General features: G+C 40.4%; 1 protein-coding gene across 1 annotated transcript in view; it reads left to right on the top strand.

The window, feature by feature from the left end:
• The first annotated feature begins 1,117 nt into the window (after positions 1-1,117).
• The window catches only part of LOC137500508 (uncharacterized), an 89,262-nt gene continuing 73,157 nt past the window's right edge, over positions 1,118-17,222 (top strand). Inside the window, exons 1-2 of the mRNA XM_068227431.1 lie at positions 1,118-1,244; positions 15,491-15,630. Coding sequence (XP_068083532.1) covers positions 1,118-1,244; positions 15,491-15,630 — 267 coding nt within the window. The remainder of the gene's footprint in view (positions 1,245-15,490; positions 15,631-17,222) is intronic.

Below are 17,222 nucleotides of genomic sequence, written 5' to 3'. Positions count from 1 at the left end.
CGAATCTCTAAAACTGTCGGGGGCAGAAAAGAACAAGAGTTGACCAAGGGACGTTGGTTGGCATAGAAGCCCAGTACAAGTAAGTGAAAGCAATGACAAGACACAGCTAAGCGCCTCGTGGTCGTCAACCAACGCTCCGAAATCGAGAGTCCCTTTTATCCCCTCTTAGGTGAGGCAGGGGATAGCGCGGATGCAGCACATTGCCCCCACAGAATGGTACAAACCTACATCTACATAATGTTTATGTCAACATTGTTTGAAAACTGACGATCGCAATTTGTAGGGCTAGTCTTCATTTGGCTTTTGGCAAGAAAATAATTCAAAATGATACTCATCACATTCCTCATCAACCTCGTCATCAAAGAAGCAGAAGAAGAAGATGAATAATAATAATAATAAGAAGAAGAAGAAGAAGAAGAAGACCGAAAGAAGAAGAAGAAGAGAAGTAGCTTGAGTCACGTAGCTATGAACTTGATTTCCAGAGGTAGTGGCTTCGAACCCCACTGTCCACAGCTCTGAATATGGTTTACCGTGGTTTCCCATTTTCACATCAGGCAAATGCTGGGGCTGTTCCTTAATTAAGACCATGGCCGCTTCCTTCCCACTCCTATCCTTTTCCTATCCCATCGTCTCCATAAGACCTATGTGTGAAGGTGCGACGTAAAGCAGATTATAAAAGTAGAAGAAGAATACTTAGGCATTTTGTGAATATTGGGCTACACTTATCGTGTCTCACTTTTATAGGAGTGGTATAACACTTGTGGTAAACCACTTCGAACCAGTTTGGTTTCATAATCTTTACCCCCTGTGGGTGCGGTGGTAGAATAACACCCACGGTATCTCCTGCCTGTCCAAAGAGGTGACATGCAGAAGCGGATTGGTGACCACGGGGCCCTTACCTGAGTGCTGGAATTTTTTCCACTTAATTGTGTCCTCAATTAGCGCCCGTGTTACGGATATTGGGAGACTTTAACTACACGTTCTGAGCGGGGGATGTTTCGCTCTTCTTGCTGCAATTTCATATCAATAGAATATTTACATGGTCATGACGCTTACAGTGTCAAGGATGACACAATGTGGACACACTCTGACCTCGTTATCATATGGCCACGATAAAATGTCCCGCTCATCCAATGCTCTCTCGCTTCTCACAGGGAATCCTAAAGACTTCCCGTCATCGTTATATAAAATAAGGCACAGTAGATATTTGTTATGTTCCATTCTCAACTTCCGTGAATTTACTGGTGAGTAAGGTGTTGGATTGGACTGCATATTTTTCTGGTTTCATTTTGGTAAATCGGTTGAACTCATAATAGATCCCAGAAAATCACTGGACGGGGGAATGCAGTATTTTGAAAATCTTCTCAACGTAAATGTGAATGTTTCTGTCGATGTCGCGAAAACCCGAGCTCATCAGGAGGAGGACAAAAAGTCTGTGAAATTAGGCTTGAAGAATTGGAGACGATGGTAAATAATCACCATTGTCGTAAAGCAACTGGAATAGATTAAATTAGACCTAAAATGGTGAAGTGTATTGGGGAGACGGGGATGAAATAGCTTAATAGAAAATTAAGGTTATCATGGAATTTTAGTAAGGTACCTTCAGATAGGACCAACGCAATAGCTGCAAGCAAGGGGACAGAAAGTGCTGCAACAACTGTGGAGGTATTTCATTGATAAGTTGTTCGCTGGCAGTTTGGAAGGGAGGATTCGGTCAGTAGTTGAGAGTATGTTGAATGAAAACCAGTGTGGTTTCAGACCACAGAGGAGCTGTCAAGATCAGATTGCCAATATGTGACAGGTGATTTTAAGAACGATACTAGAGGAATAAGCTGCCATTTTTATGTTCCGTATATCTAGAAAACACGCCAAAGTACCAGAGAAAAGTTGTTCGCCTTACAGCGGACTGCGGGATTGAGGGTAGGTTTTTAAAACCAGCCAAAGGCATTTATCTTGACAAATGGGCAACGGCGAGAATTGATGCTAGAATGTTTTCTTGGTTCACCTTTGTTGTTCATAGTTTATATGGATTATGTACTGAAAGATATAAAGTGACCAGGAGGAATTCAGTTATATCGAAATGTAGTAAGCATGTCGACGACTTGGCTTTAATGGCAATAAGTAGGAAATAAAAATTAACTTTTCCAATACTAAGGTGATATCAGTAGGTAAGAAACCTAAGAGAACGGAATGTAAGTTTGGGAATACGTACTTGGAACAGGTAGATAATTTTAAGAGTTTAGGATGTGTGTGTCTTCCCAGGAAGTGTGCAGCGAATCTAATGCAATGAGTTCGCAGTTGCAATCAAGAGTATTCTGTTAGAAGGAAGTCAGCTCCACGACGAAATTATCTTTAAACCGGTCTGTTTTCAGACCAACTTTGCATTACGGTAGTGAAGACTGGGTGGACTCAGGTTATCGTATGCATAAGTTCGAAGTGAGAGACATGAGAGTAGCAAGTGTAATCGCTGGTACAAACAGGTGAGAACAATGTATGGAGGGAACTCAATGGATGAGACTGTACGCATGGAGCGACTACGGTGGTGGGATCATGTGAGGCGAATGGAGGAGGATAGGTTACCTAGCAGAATGGGGGGTAAGCGAAATAGAGGGAGACCAAGACGACGATGGTTAGACTTAGTTTGTAATGATTTAAAGATAAAAGTTATAGAACTGAAAGCGGCCAAATTCTTAGTAAAATCACAGAGGGTTGCAGACTAAACGCTGAAATGCATAACATTAACAGCACGGCCAGCTCACTCGGCTGGACTGTTTTTTCCAAGCAACAGATGTTTAGGGAAATATTATAAAATAAATGTCATTAATTAATTGTGTTTGTGCAATTATTGCCAGTGATTTTTGTGTTAGCGGTTATAACGTGTGTCTTAGTACTTCTACGCTAATCATTGATATAGGCTACTGTATTTATAATCTTATGTATACAGTTGTGGGGAGTCCGCTGTCTGTAATGTCATTTATTTCGCCATATTTTTATATATTTATCCGTTTTCGGTCAACTCAAGATCGTATCAGTAGTGTTTAGCTTTCGTGTCTGTTTGTCTAATTGTCTGATCTCGACAAAACTTCATATATAGAGTCTAATTATCCAGGGGCAGGTTTCGATATACGTATCATTTAAAAATCCTTGAATAGACTGGGTTTACAGGAAGAACACAAGGGTTTTTTCAATTTTCTCTTACGCTATTGATTGTATCTCAATCAAACTTCATATTTATGATCTACTCATCCAGGAGCAGGATCAAATATGGATATAATTTAAAATCCACTCAATACACTAAGGATTTATAGAAAGACCACAAGAGATTTATTTTCAATTTTATCTTACACTACTTATTATATCTCAACCAAATTTGGTATTTGGTGTCTATTCATCCAGGAGCAGGTTTCAATATGCATATCATTTTAAAACCACTCAATAGTCTGAGGGTTTATAGGAAGAACAGAAGAGTTTGTTTTCGATTTCCTCTTACACTGTTGTAAATCTATAGGCTACAGTATATGCGAAACGCCTTAATTTAAAATAATATTGTTGTTATGAGAAAAATTTCGCTTACTCTTTAAACGACGGAGAACATTATTATTTTCCACGGGCTTCATACTCTACTGCCAGTGACGGACACTCTCGCAGAATGTTCCATAACAGGAGAAAATCAAACGACGCATTATGCTTCGCTCGGCTTGAAAATTCGCCCCACCTAATGTAACTGAACATCGAGGAAAATGAGGTAGAACTTTTCCCTTTGGTGTCTGCCCGTCTGGTTATCTATCTGTTTGTATATTCATATGCATATGATGTCGTGGTAATCACATGGATTTGGTATTTATAGGAAGATTACTCTCGAATATTTTCGTGAACGTTAGGTTTATCGAAAGGCTGTATATTACAAACGTTTAAGGAGAGGTCATTTACGTTCCTTTATGCCATGCACGTATTTATCGTACGACGGATAAAAACGCAGATGAATACAAAAAATGGTATTTTTAGTCCAAGTCCCGTGGTACATCTCGTGCAAGGTGGGCAACGAGAAAAAAAAAACTCTAGAGCCATTTTATTCTTTTCGGTAGGGCAGATATTAAGGGAGGTATCATCAACGTTAGACCGCCACGCCAGTGGTCAGAGATACTATATGCAACCTGAGAACCACGGAGAATTTCGCACAACTACGAACCAGGACTGTTCCGTACAATAAATTCAGAAATCGTCCTCATTCTCTCTCCCTCGACTTTGTTCAGCTTAATCATATTTCGCGTTACTGCCACGCGCTTTCGTGGGGAAATATTTTAACATATCGCATTAAACCTGTGAATAGAGCCATGTTACTTCTCATACATTCCTGAAGGAAACATGTAATCCGTTGCAAATTCACGTGCGAAGAACAGATACAAATGCTGGTTATATATAAAATTGCCCTCTTCATTTCACCTACTGATCACCTTTATCAGAACACTCCTCCGTAAAGCGACCACACTTACTGTACAAGTAGGGAGCTTCCACTGTGTCTTCATTAGCTAGAAAGAATCTCCGCGATCGCAATTTATAAAGCATAGGAACTTCCAGTGTGGGCTAGTCGCATTTCTGTTCCCCTACAATAATATGGTATCTTCCTTAATAAGGCAAGTGTGAATCTGATATCCTTGAACAAATCTGGCAGGTCTGTACTCTGCAGGGTACTGTAATCTGAAATCTTATGGGGATACATTTCCACTACAATGTGGGCACCTACTAAGGGAGGGTTTCAAAAAATTCCACATCTAAGGGGGGTGAAACGGGGATAAAACCCTGAAAACCCAAATATTCATTACTCCGAAACCGTTCACGGGACAAAGTTGAAATTTCACTGAACGATTCCTCCTTTATGTACTAGAAATGAAATAAGATAATTTTAGAAAAAAATTCAGCCCTTAAGATTTAAATGGAAGTTAAGAGCCGAAAACGAAAGTATTTATATCTCTGAAATCGTTTGATATACGAAGTTGAAATTTCACATGATGATTCCTCCTTTTTGTCTTGCATTTCAAGTAAGATGCGTTCTTAATACAATGCATCAGTAAGGGGTTTTGACCTGGATGTGAGGCCTGATGAGAAAAATAATAATTTCTCTGAATCCTCATGATGTACAAAGTTGAAATTTTACATGATGTTTCCTCCTCGCTGTCTTCAATTGTGTGTAAGAATTGGTCTTAAAACGATGCGCTCGTGAATTGTTCTGACCTGGGTGAGTCCTGATAACAAAATATTACATTTTCTGAAACCGTTTGACTTACGAAGTTAATAACTCACGTCATTGGCGCTCTTCATTCTTACATTTAAAATAACAAGTGGTTTTAAAACAATACTGTTTGACCGAGATGAAAATGTTTATTTTTCGATCAAAACTTTACCTCTGGAGGTCGCGTATGATAACCACACATAAAAACAATGAATTACACTTTCGGAGGACCACTTAAATGTTATTAAGGCAATACAATATATAAAACATAAAAAGTACACAAGTCACATATATTCAGATGTACGTGAACTACAAAAGGTACTAGTACTGAACGTACTTCTTGTACATATACAATAAAATTTTATTTACACACGCGGTACGTACTGACACAAATTAACACTCGAAATATTCTTTACACTTGTGTTCCTAATTGTTATTGTGCCAATGGTTTGGCTGCACCTGAAAGGTTAGCACTGTTGTGCTAGTATTTTGTGAGACTGTTGTCTCTACATGTTACTAGTGGCATGTCTGACGCGCTACTCCTTTTTCTCGCCAGTCCCTGGCGCCAGAAAACAGTCCCGGAAGCCAAGTGCTGCCCTCTATTCACAATTTCAAGAAATATAAATAAATACTACAATAATGTAAGTTAAACACAAATATGTTATAAAATTAATTAAATATATTGTTAATGCGATATATGCAGTAACATACCGGCCCACTTAAAATGTGCTCACATTTTACAAATTAAATGCAATAACAATGAAATTAAATACCCTGAAAATAAAACAAGTAATGCAGTGAGTTCTGTCTCAAAAAAGAAAAAACTGTCAAGTCAAAGATAAATACATATGCACAAATACACAAGAAAATATGGACGACGCACTACACTGAGGTCACTAGTCAATTGGGAGTGGGCATAATTTGCACACAGGTCTCCTATAAACTCCTGTGGGTGTACGGACATCAACGACTCTCACCAACCCGTCCTTGCCTGGAAATGTTTGCTCAATGATGCCTAGTCTCCAGTCCAATGGTGGAGTGTTGTCCTCCTTAATTAGGACAACAGTTCCTGTAGATACACTGGGCTGTGCTGACTTCCATCTCATGCGTTGCTGCAAGCTGCCCAGATAGTCGGATGACCACCTGTTCCAAAAATGTCCCTTCATTTTTTGAAGATGATTCCACCTGGAAAGCCTTGAAGTATTTGATAAGGTTAGGTCTGGTTCAGGTATGGCCATCATGGGTTCTCCTATCAGGAAATGTCCGGGTGAAAGATAAGAGGTGTCATTTGGGTCATTGTTCAGGAGAGTGATTGGACGTGAATTTAAAATGGATTCAATCTGACAGAGAAGAGTGGTCATTTCTTCGAATGTCAAGTGAGCGTGCTTGGTGATTCTAGTAAGGTGAAATTTCATAGATTTCACCCCAGCTTCCCAAAGACCTCCGAAATTTGGTGCTCGTGGAGGAATGAATTTCCAGGTAAATCCTTCTTGGATTCCAACATTATCAATTTCACGTTGGTGTTGCTCTGATTGGAATAATTTGTTAAGTTCTCGAAGTTGATTTCTGGCTCCGATGAATGATGAACCATTGTCACTGTGAAGTTGAAGTACCTTTCCTCTCCGGGCTATCATTCTCCTTAAGGCAGCAATGAAGGCTTCGGTGGTTAAATTGCTTACAAGTTCCAAGTGAATGGCCTTGGTGGCTAAGCAGACAAAAAGTGCAACGTAGCATTTTACTCTCGTGTTACTACGTGGAGAACCCTGTTTAATGAAGAAGGGTCCCGCAAAGTCTACACCGCTATATAGGAAAGGACGAGTGGGTTTAACTCTTTCAGCAGGCAGCTGGCCCATCAATTGCGATGAGCTCTCGGCCTTGAACCTGTAACATGTCACACATTTGCGAATGACACCTTTGACAGTTGTCCTGGCGTGAGGAATCCAATACTTCATTCTAAGTGATGCAACTAGTAGCTGTGTGCTAGCATGTAGTAATCTTAAGTGTTCGTCACGAATAATTAATTTCGTGACATGGTGATGCGCTGGTAGTATAATCTGATGTTTCTGGTCATATGCTGCGTCTGCATTACGTAATCGCCCGCCCACTCTGAGACACTCATCTTTATCAAGAAATGGAGCGAGAGATTTTAACTGACTTCTCTTGTCAACTTCTTTTTTCAGTTGAAGATATTGAATTTCCTTCTGAAATTCCTGGTGTTGAATATATCGTACACAGCAAAGTAGTGCATTGTTGCATTCTTCCGTGCTTAGATTTCCTGTAATCTTCGCATGTGAGTGCTGTAAATTGTAGATGAATCTTTTACAGTACGCAAAGACACGTTTCATTCTTGATAACGAGGAAAACCGTGTAGTGATGTCTTCATTATCGCAGCTGTTGATTGCACATGTAGTGGGTTTGGCTTCAAGTGCTTCTGAGGTACATTCTGCAGTACTGATTGGCCATAATTCTTCAGGCTGGCACAACCAGGACGGTCCATGCCACCAGAGGTCATGTGATTTTAATGCTTGAGGCTCGCTTCCTCGTGACAATATGTCAGCTGGATTCTCTTGTGTAGACACATGATGCCATGTGCAGTTTTCTGCCGTGTCCTGGATTTCAGAGACCCGGTTGGCGACGAATGTTTTCCACCTCGTCGACGGTGACGCAATCCATTGTAAGACAATTGTAGAGTCTGTCCACGCATGAATAGAACTTATATCCAGGTTGAGACTCGTGAACGTTCGCTTAAGTAATCTTGCTAACAGGAGAGCGCCGCACAATTCTAAGCGTGGAATTGACAATTGTTTAAGTGGGGCGACTCTTGATTTAGAACACATCAAATTGCATGAAATAAGCCCTTCTTCATCTGTGGTACGAATGTACACGCAAGCCCCGTAAGCACGTTCAGAGGCGTCGCAGAAACCATGTAATTCACAATTTACAACTTTAGTCTTACTTAAAATGTACCTGTCAATTTTGATGTCGTTAAGTTCTGGTAATTGCGAGTAAATAGCATTCCAAGTGTTAAGAAGCTGACTCGGCAGGTCTTGATCCCATTTTAATTGAAAGGTCCAGAGTTGTTGCATGAAGACCTTGCATGAGAGAATAACTGGACCCAATAAGCCCAGAGGGTCAAAAATTGCAGCAATAGTTGAGAGTACACTTCTCTTGGTTGCATGGGAAACCCTTTTAACAGTTATGTCGAATTGAAACTGGTCCGTAGAAGGGTGCCATAGTATTCCCAATGTTCTTACTGTGTCTGCATTGTCGAGTTGAAGTGGTGATTTGGTTTCTCTATTTTCTTCTGGTATTTTTGACATGACCTTACTGCTGTTAGAACACCATTTCTTAAGTTCAAATCTCCCTCTTAACAGTAATGTCTCTAATTCTTGCTGTAAACGAATGGCTTCTGATTCAGTACTGGCTCCGGTTAGGAGGTCATCAACATAAAAATCCTTTCTAAGGACAGCTGCTGCTTGTGGAAATTCCTTTGACTCGTCATCGGCTAACTGTTTCAAACACCTCACAGCGAGAAAGGGAGCACTTGCCGTACCGTAAGTAACTGTCGTGAGTTCATAACACTGGAGAGGTTCGGTGCTAGTGTTTCCCCATAGTATTCGTTGTAGTTTCATGTCCTTGTTGTCAACTTGTATTTGTCGATACATTTTTGTAATATCTGCGACAAGAGCAATCTTGTGTGATCTGAAACGTAGTACAATAGAATGCAGGTCGTCTTGTATGGTAGGACCTACGAGTAACTTGTCATTCAAAGATACGCCACTGTCAGTCTTAGCAGACGCATCAAAGACAACACGAGTTTTAGTGCTGGTACTTGTTGGTTTGAATACGGCATGATGTGGCATGAAGTATCCTCCATCTTCAGTGCACGTGGGTACCGGTTTCATGTGGCCAAGTTTCAGATATTCATTCATGAATGCTGAATATTCTTCTCTTAATTTGGGATCACGATTAAGTTTCTTCTCAATACTGTAGAATCTCACTACTGCCTGAGGGTATGAATTCCCTAACTGAGATGAAGTCTGTTTAAGTGGCAGTCGAACTCGGAACCTTCCTGTAGCATCTCGCGTTGTGTTCTTAGTGAAGTGTTCTTCGCAATCTCTTTCTTCTTTAGTGATTGGTGGCATATTCAGTTCTTCTATTTCCCAGAATCTTTTAAGGTGTGTGTCTAATTGGTCTACCTGGATGAATAGTGATGTTGCATGTTCCCCTTGGTGTTGTATGGGTGCCTGGCCAGCTACTACCCAACCCAGTTTCGTATTCTGCAATGTTGGATACCCATCACGAGTTTTCTTGCCCTCCAATATAACCTTAAAGAATATGTCTGCACAGAGTAGCAAATCGATCTTGCTTGGAATGTGGAAATTTCTGTCGGCATATTTTATATTGGTGGGTAGATTCCATCTTGAAATGTCTATTTTTCTACTTGGCAAATTGTTTGTAATCTTTGGTAGCACTAAGCATGTGGCATCTACATTGAAAGGGCTGACCGCAGATTGCAAATGAACTGTAATGCAGTGTGAGGTTTGAACTCCTGCACCGTTAATTCCAGTTACTGGTGTAACATGTTTTTGTTTTCTTAGACGTAATAATTGAGCTAGTTCTTCGCTCACGAAATTTGTCTGAGAACCTGAATCCAAAAGACATCTAGCCTCATGCATATTACCGTGAATGTCCTTAACCTTGACTATCGCTGTTGATATCAAGACTGTAGACAGATCGGATTCCTTGACAGCGCAGTGAGTAACATCTGTTGAACGGGTTGTGTGATTAGCTACTGCTTGGCGTGAGCTGTGTTCTCTCTCTGTTTCCCGTGAGCTAAGCATTGGCCTGCTGCGGTCACGTCTGGTGTCATCATGCAATAGTGAATTGTGATACTTTCCGCACATCTTGCACGAGCCTGATTGGCACTGATTGACATTATGATTACTGCCCAAGCAGTTAAAGCATAATTTGTAATCTCTCACAACATTATGTCTCTCATGGACATTGAGCCTTTTGAAGGACTCGCACTTAAATAGGTAATGTGAGCCCTTGCAGAGTACACATTGGTAATTAACACTAGCATGCACATTGCTTACTTGATGTTTGGGTGTAGATCTAATCGACTGTTTAATCTGTTGAACTTGAGTACCTGGCTTGATTGCCTCAAGTGCTAAACATCTCTTTTCTAAAAATGTCCACAACACCTCCAGAGATTCTAACTCAGAACCTGAAGTGTGTATTTCCCATGCCTTCCTAGTCGCTGGGTCTAGTTTGTTGATTAACAATTGTGACAATAATAAATCTTCAATTGAAACATCTAAGTCAAGGGCTTGTAATGCTTTTACATTGGCCTGACTTGTGTTTATAGCCTCTCTGAGAGAATTGGCATTCTCTTTCTGGATTGAGTCTTGCTCTAATATCCGTTTAATGTGGATTGACGAAATTAATTTGTTGTTTTGAAACCTGTCTATTAACCTTTGCCAAACTATGCTGTAGTTTTCAGCAGATAGAGGGAGACTTTGTGCAATTGAAAGAGGTTCGTTTCTTAGACTGCTAATTAGGTAGTGAAATTTCTGTATATCATGCAAATCTTGATTGTTATGGATCATAGATACAAAGGAATCGTGAAATCCTCTCCAGTCTTCGTACTCGCCTCCAAATGGTTTCAGTGTAATAGTAGGTAATTTGATGTGCGCCCCATTGTAATTATTGCTTACTGAGATATTCCCTTGACTGGAGTGTCTGGAAAGACCTGTTATTTCATGCTGGGTGATTATTCTGTCTATGTCGACCTTTATCTGATGATATGTGTCTTCAAATATTTCTCTATCTGCTTCGTATGTTTCTCCCTCCTCACTGATTTCTAGCTGGGATTGAATGTCCTCATACCTTTGTTTCAATTCCTCTAAACTTTCCCTACGAGAGATAATAGCCACAATTCCCTGCTCACTGTTAAACCCATCTACGAAGTTTTTAATACGTGTTACGCTGCCCTTTATTACACCTCGTTTGCGTATTAGAATTTTAATACTCTCCTCTGCCATAATGAAAGGATAGGAATAAAGATATGAATTGGATCTGACCTTGTAAGGTGTGGGAAGTAGTTGTTGTCATCAAGGAGCCATCTTGATATGGCTCAGGGTTGCTACTGCCAACAGTCCACAGGTTGTATTCCACAGCGCGGAAGATTTGACCGGCGCGGTTGGTAGCTCTGATTTAGCGGCGTGAGTTCGCGCGTTAATCAGCCATGTGGCGAATTGCGTCATAAATTGCACCACGATACATCACAATATATTATCGGCATAATCCAGTCACTGTAAATGCACTATGTTTGTTGTCACATAAAATGAAAGCTCGAAGTATCCGGCCCGTTAGGACCAAAATGTTTGACCGAGATGAAAATGTTGTTTATTTTTCGATCAAAACTTTACCTCTGGAGGTCGCGTATGATAACCACACATAAAAACAATGAATTACACTTTCGGAGGACCACTTAAATGTTATTAAGGCAATACAATATATAAAACATAAAAAGTACACAAGTCACATATATTCAGATGTACGTGAACTACAAAAGGTACTAGTACTGAACGTACTTCTTGTACATATACAATAAAATTTTATTTACACACGCGGTACGTACTGACACAAATTAACACTCGAAATATTCTTTACACTTGTGTTCCTAATTGTTATTGTGCCAATGGTTTGGCTGCACCTGAAAGGTTAGCACTGTTGTGCTAGTATTTTGTGAGACTGTTGTCTCTACATGTTACTAGTGGCATGTCTGACGCGCTACTCCTTTTTCTCGCCAGTCCCTGGCGCCAGAAAACAGTCCCGGAAGCCAAGTGCTGCCCTCTATTCACAATTTCAAGAAATATAAATAAATACTACAATAATGTAAGTTAAACACAAATATGTTATAAAATTAATTAAATATATTGTTAATGCGATATATGCAGTAACAAATACGTCCCAAAGGGATTTTGAATATTGGTCATTAGTGGGGATGGTGGGGAGGGGGAGAGCGCAGTGTGAGACCTCATGTCAAATATATTCATTTCTATGAAAGAGTTAAACTTACAAAGTTAAACATTTCACCAGTGGCGGCTCGTGATGATAAAAATAGGTGGGGCACGTTCAACATATTAGGAACACTAGGAATCAAATCAATTAAATTAATCTTACCTTTTTATTTTTTGCATATAAAACTGTGATTGTAGGTTCTATTTTTATCTTTGAACACTTGATTTATGCTAAGCTCTGGTATTGGTCGGCCCATTTCTTTAGTTAATAATCTGTTTTCGTAATTAAGCGAATTTGTTTGAGAGAGAGATTTATTAAAGAAATAAATCGTCCGTCCTCCAATGAGGGTGACCATTTGGATCCGTAATACAGTTTCAATTCGAATGGAGTTTAAAAATATCCAGAAATGAAGATTTAATCGTTGAAGATGTTATCTTCTTTTTTCCCGGGGTTAGTGGGGGAGAAATGTCAATCACGTTCTCAGGTACAGATGGAAATGAATGATTTGCGGAGTCCCTCAGTATCTGTATTACTATTTTTTCTAACTCACAGAATGGAACTTTCAAGTTTTGTAGGAAGTTCGATGTCTGACTAGGGAGGGCGCCTCTTGCTCCGAATAGCAGGCCTCTGACAATCCACCGATCGATAGGTATTTTATACTTAGATGAAAGGTAAGGCAAGCATGGAATATAAATAGCTTGCTTTTCTAGGTCCACATCCCGAGCCTGATCCAGGTCCCTTTCAAAGCGAATGGTGGGATCTAAGACCACCTCTCTGTTGATGGCTACGATGTCCGCCCTCCGATTAGAGTCATCGGTAGAGATGCGGTGAACCTCCTCGTGCACCTCCCATCCACGCTGACTCAAGCCTTGAGCAATCGACGATCTTACACGGTGGTGGTGGTGGTTGCACATTAGTTCAGTGCTTCGGCAGAATCCCAACACATGTCCAAGGGTTTCTGTCTCGTTGCAGCCATTTTGGCGGCAACGGGTTGTGTTGAATGACCTACTTGACTGCGGTGAGGTTGCATGTCATCTTCACTGCATTCATGTATTCAGAGGAGGACAGAGGTGATTTATGAGTCATCCAGGAGTTTGCTTTCGGGCAGTCTGAATATAACACTACTCCTTTTCCTTTATGTGGTAGCTGACACCACGACTGAAAGGATCGATTTCTCATAATTTCACGTAGTTTCCTTCCGTCAATCTTCGGGGGGAGACTTTCCTTTTATATATCAAGTCTGTGGAGTGCCATATCTTGTTCTTCAGGTAACTTCCTTACGTATGGTTAAGTAGCTCACTTGATTCATTTTAAAAACACTTATGCTCGCACAGGAATACACTCAGATACATCACACTAATCTTCACACATTTTTCAGACTTGCAATGAACATCGACACCGATGGACACGATTAATCTAACGGACGTACAAGGTAAGCACAGGTTTGCTATAAACACTACTTTTGCGCGCGTTAATAATACATGTGTTGACAAGAAAGTAGCTGGGTGCTATCTAGTAGGCTGTAGGAGAAGTAAGTTCAAAATACGAACTAGCGCTGAAGTGTCTCGTCGAAGAAATACTGTGACCGGGTCAATGGAATTTGCCATAACTCCCTTCACCCCTCACAACTTGCAGAATGCGGGGATGATGTTCAGGTATAAGAACGAGTCGGTCCCATCCAGGATTAGACCTTTACTATGTTGCCTAGTTTAGTCCAGGGCTGCTAGAACAAGAACAACCACGGTGAATCATAGCCTCTTGAACTCACTGAAGATGGTCGTGACACTAATCGTGCACAATGTTGTTCTGATTTTTATAATAGTTTTAATCGGTCGAGGGGCACGTGACCATGTGACCTAAAGGCAGAACCGCGCCTGCATTTCACATGAGTGGTGCTCCTCACTCTTAGGTTTTAAGTAAGAAGATGTCTTGAAGTAGTGTAGTGATTTTGACTGGAGGGGCAAGTCGTTGGTGAAGCTCCGTGACGAGAATAATTTCTCTGAAACCCTTTGAAGGGGTTGATATTTCACCTGATTGTTGATCATATATGTCTTATATTTTGAATAAGGAGTAGTCTTAATACACCCCTAAGGGGATTTGATCGGGGGTGGGGCCTGATGACAAATATATTAATGTTTCTGAAATCGTTTGATATACAAACTGAGGGTGAGTTTTACAGGTTCACCCAACGTTGAACTCTCCAAAACTGGAGACTTTTAAAGATAACTTTAATTTCAAAACCGTAGCTTTTGCATCCGGGAGATAGTGTATTCGAACCCCACTGACAGCAGCCCTGAAAGTGGTTTTCCATTCTTTCCCATTTTCACACCAGGCATACAGTATGCTGGGACTGTACCTTAATTAAGGCCACGGCCGCTTCCTTCCTACCCCAAGGCCTTTCCTGTCCCATCGTCGCTATAAGAACTATCTGTGTCAGTGCGACGTAAAGCAAGTTGTGAAAAATAAAATAAAAGCTGTAGGAAGCACGGGCATCTTGCTAGTCAGTTATACTCTATTTCGTTCACAAAATTACCACAAGTATCGGCGTTACGTACAGTTCTCTAATACCTGGACTGAGGCAGTAGCTACTGACCAGGTAAGCGCAGATTAAGTTACATTGTAGAGATGAAAGATTGTGTTAGGTTCTTCCCAGTGCTCAGAATTTCCTCGTTATTAACAATTCAGTGGAACTTCAAACACATTGACGGATTCAGTTTCAAAATTTGTTGATTATTCTGCAAGGTGGTACAAAGAAACAATCGTATAGACTCAGCTACCGAGACGCATACCTTTTCAAGTGGTGCCATCTGGCTGGCATTGCTATCGATTTCGACATTCTGATTGTGATGCTATCTAGCAACGAAAGTGGATTTATAGTGGAATGACGCTAATTTACTTATGTCACGTGACACTTCGTTCTTCTCCAGATATCTGTAATATACCCATAACAATAACATATGGTGTTAATATATTTGACCGTCCTTCGAATATTGACTACCTTATAGGGGATCATCAATCGGACACTACCACTGAGGCAGCTTAGTCAGGTGGTTTGCGTTAACTATTGGCAACTGAACGAGGACGATCATGGGAATTGATGTAGAAGTTCTGAACGATTTTTCAGAGATTTATCATTGTTACCTGTATCACTGACTTCTCTTCCGCTGTATTGAAGGGATTTCAGTTCCATCCTGACCAATATTAATTAAAACAATGTTGATTTTTCTTCAGGCAACACCATGCTGCTCTCTCTAGTTTTACTGGCGATGATTATAGAGTCATGGACCGTCTCCGCGCAGTGTGACCGGTCCACAATTTTGAAATTCTCGGTGTCCAGTTGGAGGAATGAGTCGGGTCATCGGCTTGTAGCGGTGAGTATACGGGACCCATATTTCGTCCCCTTAGCAGGTTGGGACTTGTAGAAATTCAGGAATATTATGGATAAGGCTAGAAATTGGTATGTATAGTATCGAATATATTCTCCACTTAGGTGAAAATTACAATTAAACTTTACAACGTAAAGTAGTCAATATTTGAGAAAAACATAAACACTATAAAAACTAAACTACCAAAAATGTGTTCGTAATTTCGTCCCTCACCAAATTTATGAAAATTACAATTAATTTTAATATATTTTTCCTTTCTGTCTTACCAAATACGTTCCCTATAATGAATTACTTGAAGGCTGCTACAGTAACTCACGCCAGCCACCTCACTGTAGCGATTATACGCCAGGAACTACACCACACGACTGAAATGCAGTCCAGTACTGTATATCGTACACATATCAGAGCTCACTCTGGGAATAACAGGCTCTTAATTTGAATGCTGCACTAACTCAGCTTAGCATGAAAAATGAATCCTGCTTGTATATTGAAACTGAACGTGGTGCACACAACTCACTCTCACAATAAAACAACGGGATGAGGTTACACGTGTGGGCGTGGCTAAACATTAGGTACTAGCGTTCAAACTGGAAATCCCTAGGGGGACGAAATTAGGCGCGAGGACGGGATTTGGGGTACCTAATGCACGTGCGTGAGTCAATCAAAGCTCATTTCATCACATTCACATGCTATAAAAGAATCACATCCTCAGATAAAGGCGATTTGTTCATTATTATTACACGCACATACATGCATACCTACATACATACATACATACATACATACATACATACATACATACATACATACATACATACATACATACATACATACATACATACATACATACATATTGATTATAGACTGTTATGCCATTCAGCATTCAGTCTGCAAGCCTCTGTGAATTTACTGATCGCCGCCAAAATCCTCTCTTTGTCCTCGTTCAGTTTTATATCTCTTATCTTTAAATAATTGGAAAACGAGTCTAACCAACGTCGTCTTGGTCTCCCTCTAACCCTCTTACCCTCCATAACAGAGTCCATTATTTTCCTAGGTAAACTATCGTCCTCATTTCGACTCACATGTCCACACCAATGAAGCCGGTTTATGCGTACAGCTTCATGCATCCAGTTCGTTTCTAACAGCCTTTATTTCCTGATTCCGGGTACCCTCCTGCCTTTGTTCCCACCTGTTAGTACCAGCAATCATTCCCGCTACTTTTGTGTCTGCTACTTCTGCTTGCAGCTTATTAATAAGATATCCTGAGTCTACCCAGCTTTCACTCCCATAAAACAAAGCTGGCCTGTAAACAGACCGAGGTAATGATAGTTTGGTCCGGGAGCTGACTTCCTTTTTACAGAATACTGTTGTTCACAACTGCGAGCTCACTCCATTAGCTTTAATGCATCTTGATTCAATCTCACTTACTATGCTACCAGCCTGACAGAACATACTTCCTAAATAATTGACATTATTTACCAGTTCCAGTTTTGTATTCCCGATCTGTCATTCAATTATATTGTTTTTTTTTACCTACTTCGTCTTAGAAAGGCTAATTTTCATACCATACTCGTTGC

This window comes from Anabrus simplex, chromosome 4, assembly GCF_040414725.1.
Source record: "Anabrus simplex isolate iqAnaSimp1 chromosome 4, ASM4041472v1, whole genome shotgun sequence".
In the NCBI taxonomy this organism is placed as follows: Eukaryota; Metazoa; Arthropoda; class Insecta; order Orthoptera; family Tettigoniidae; genus Anabrus; species Anabrus simplex.
Note: the sequence above shows the minus strand (reverse complement) of the source record. Positions and strands in the feature narration are given on the sequence as shown.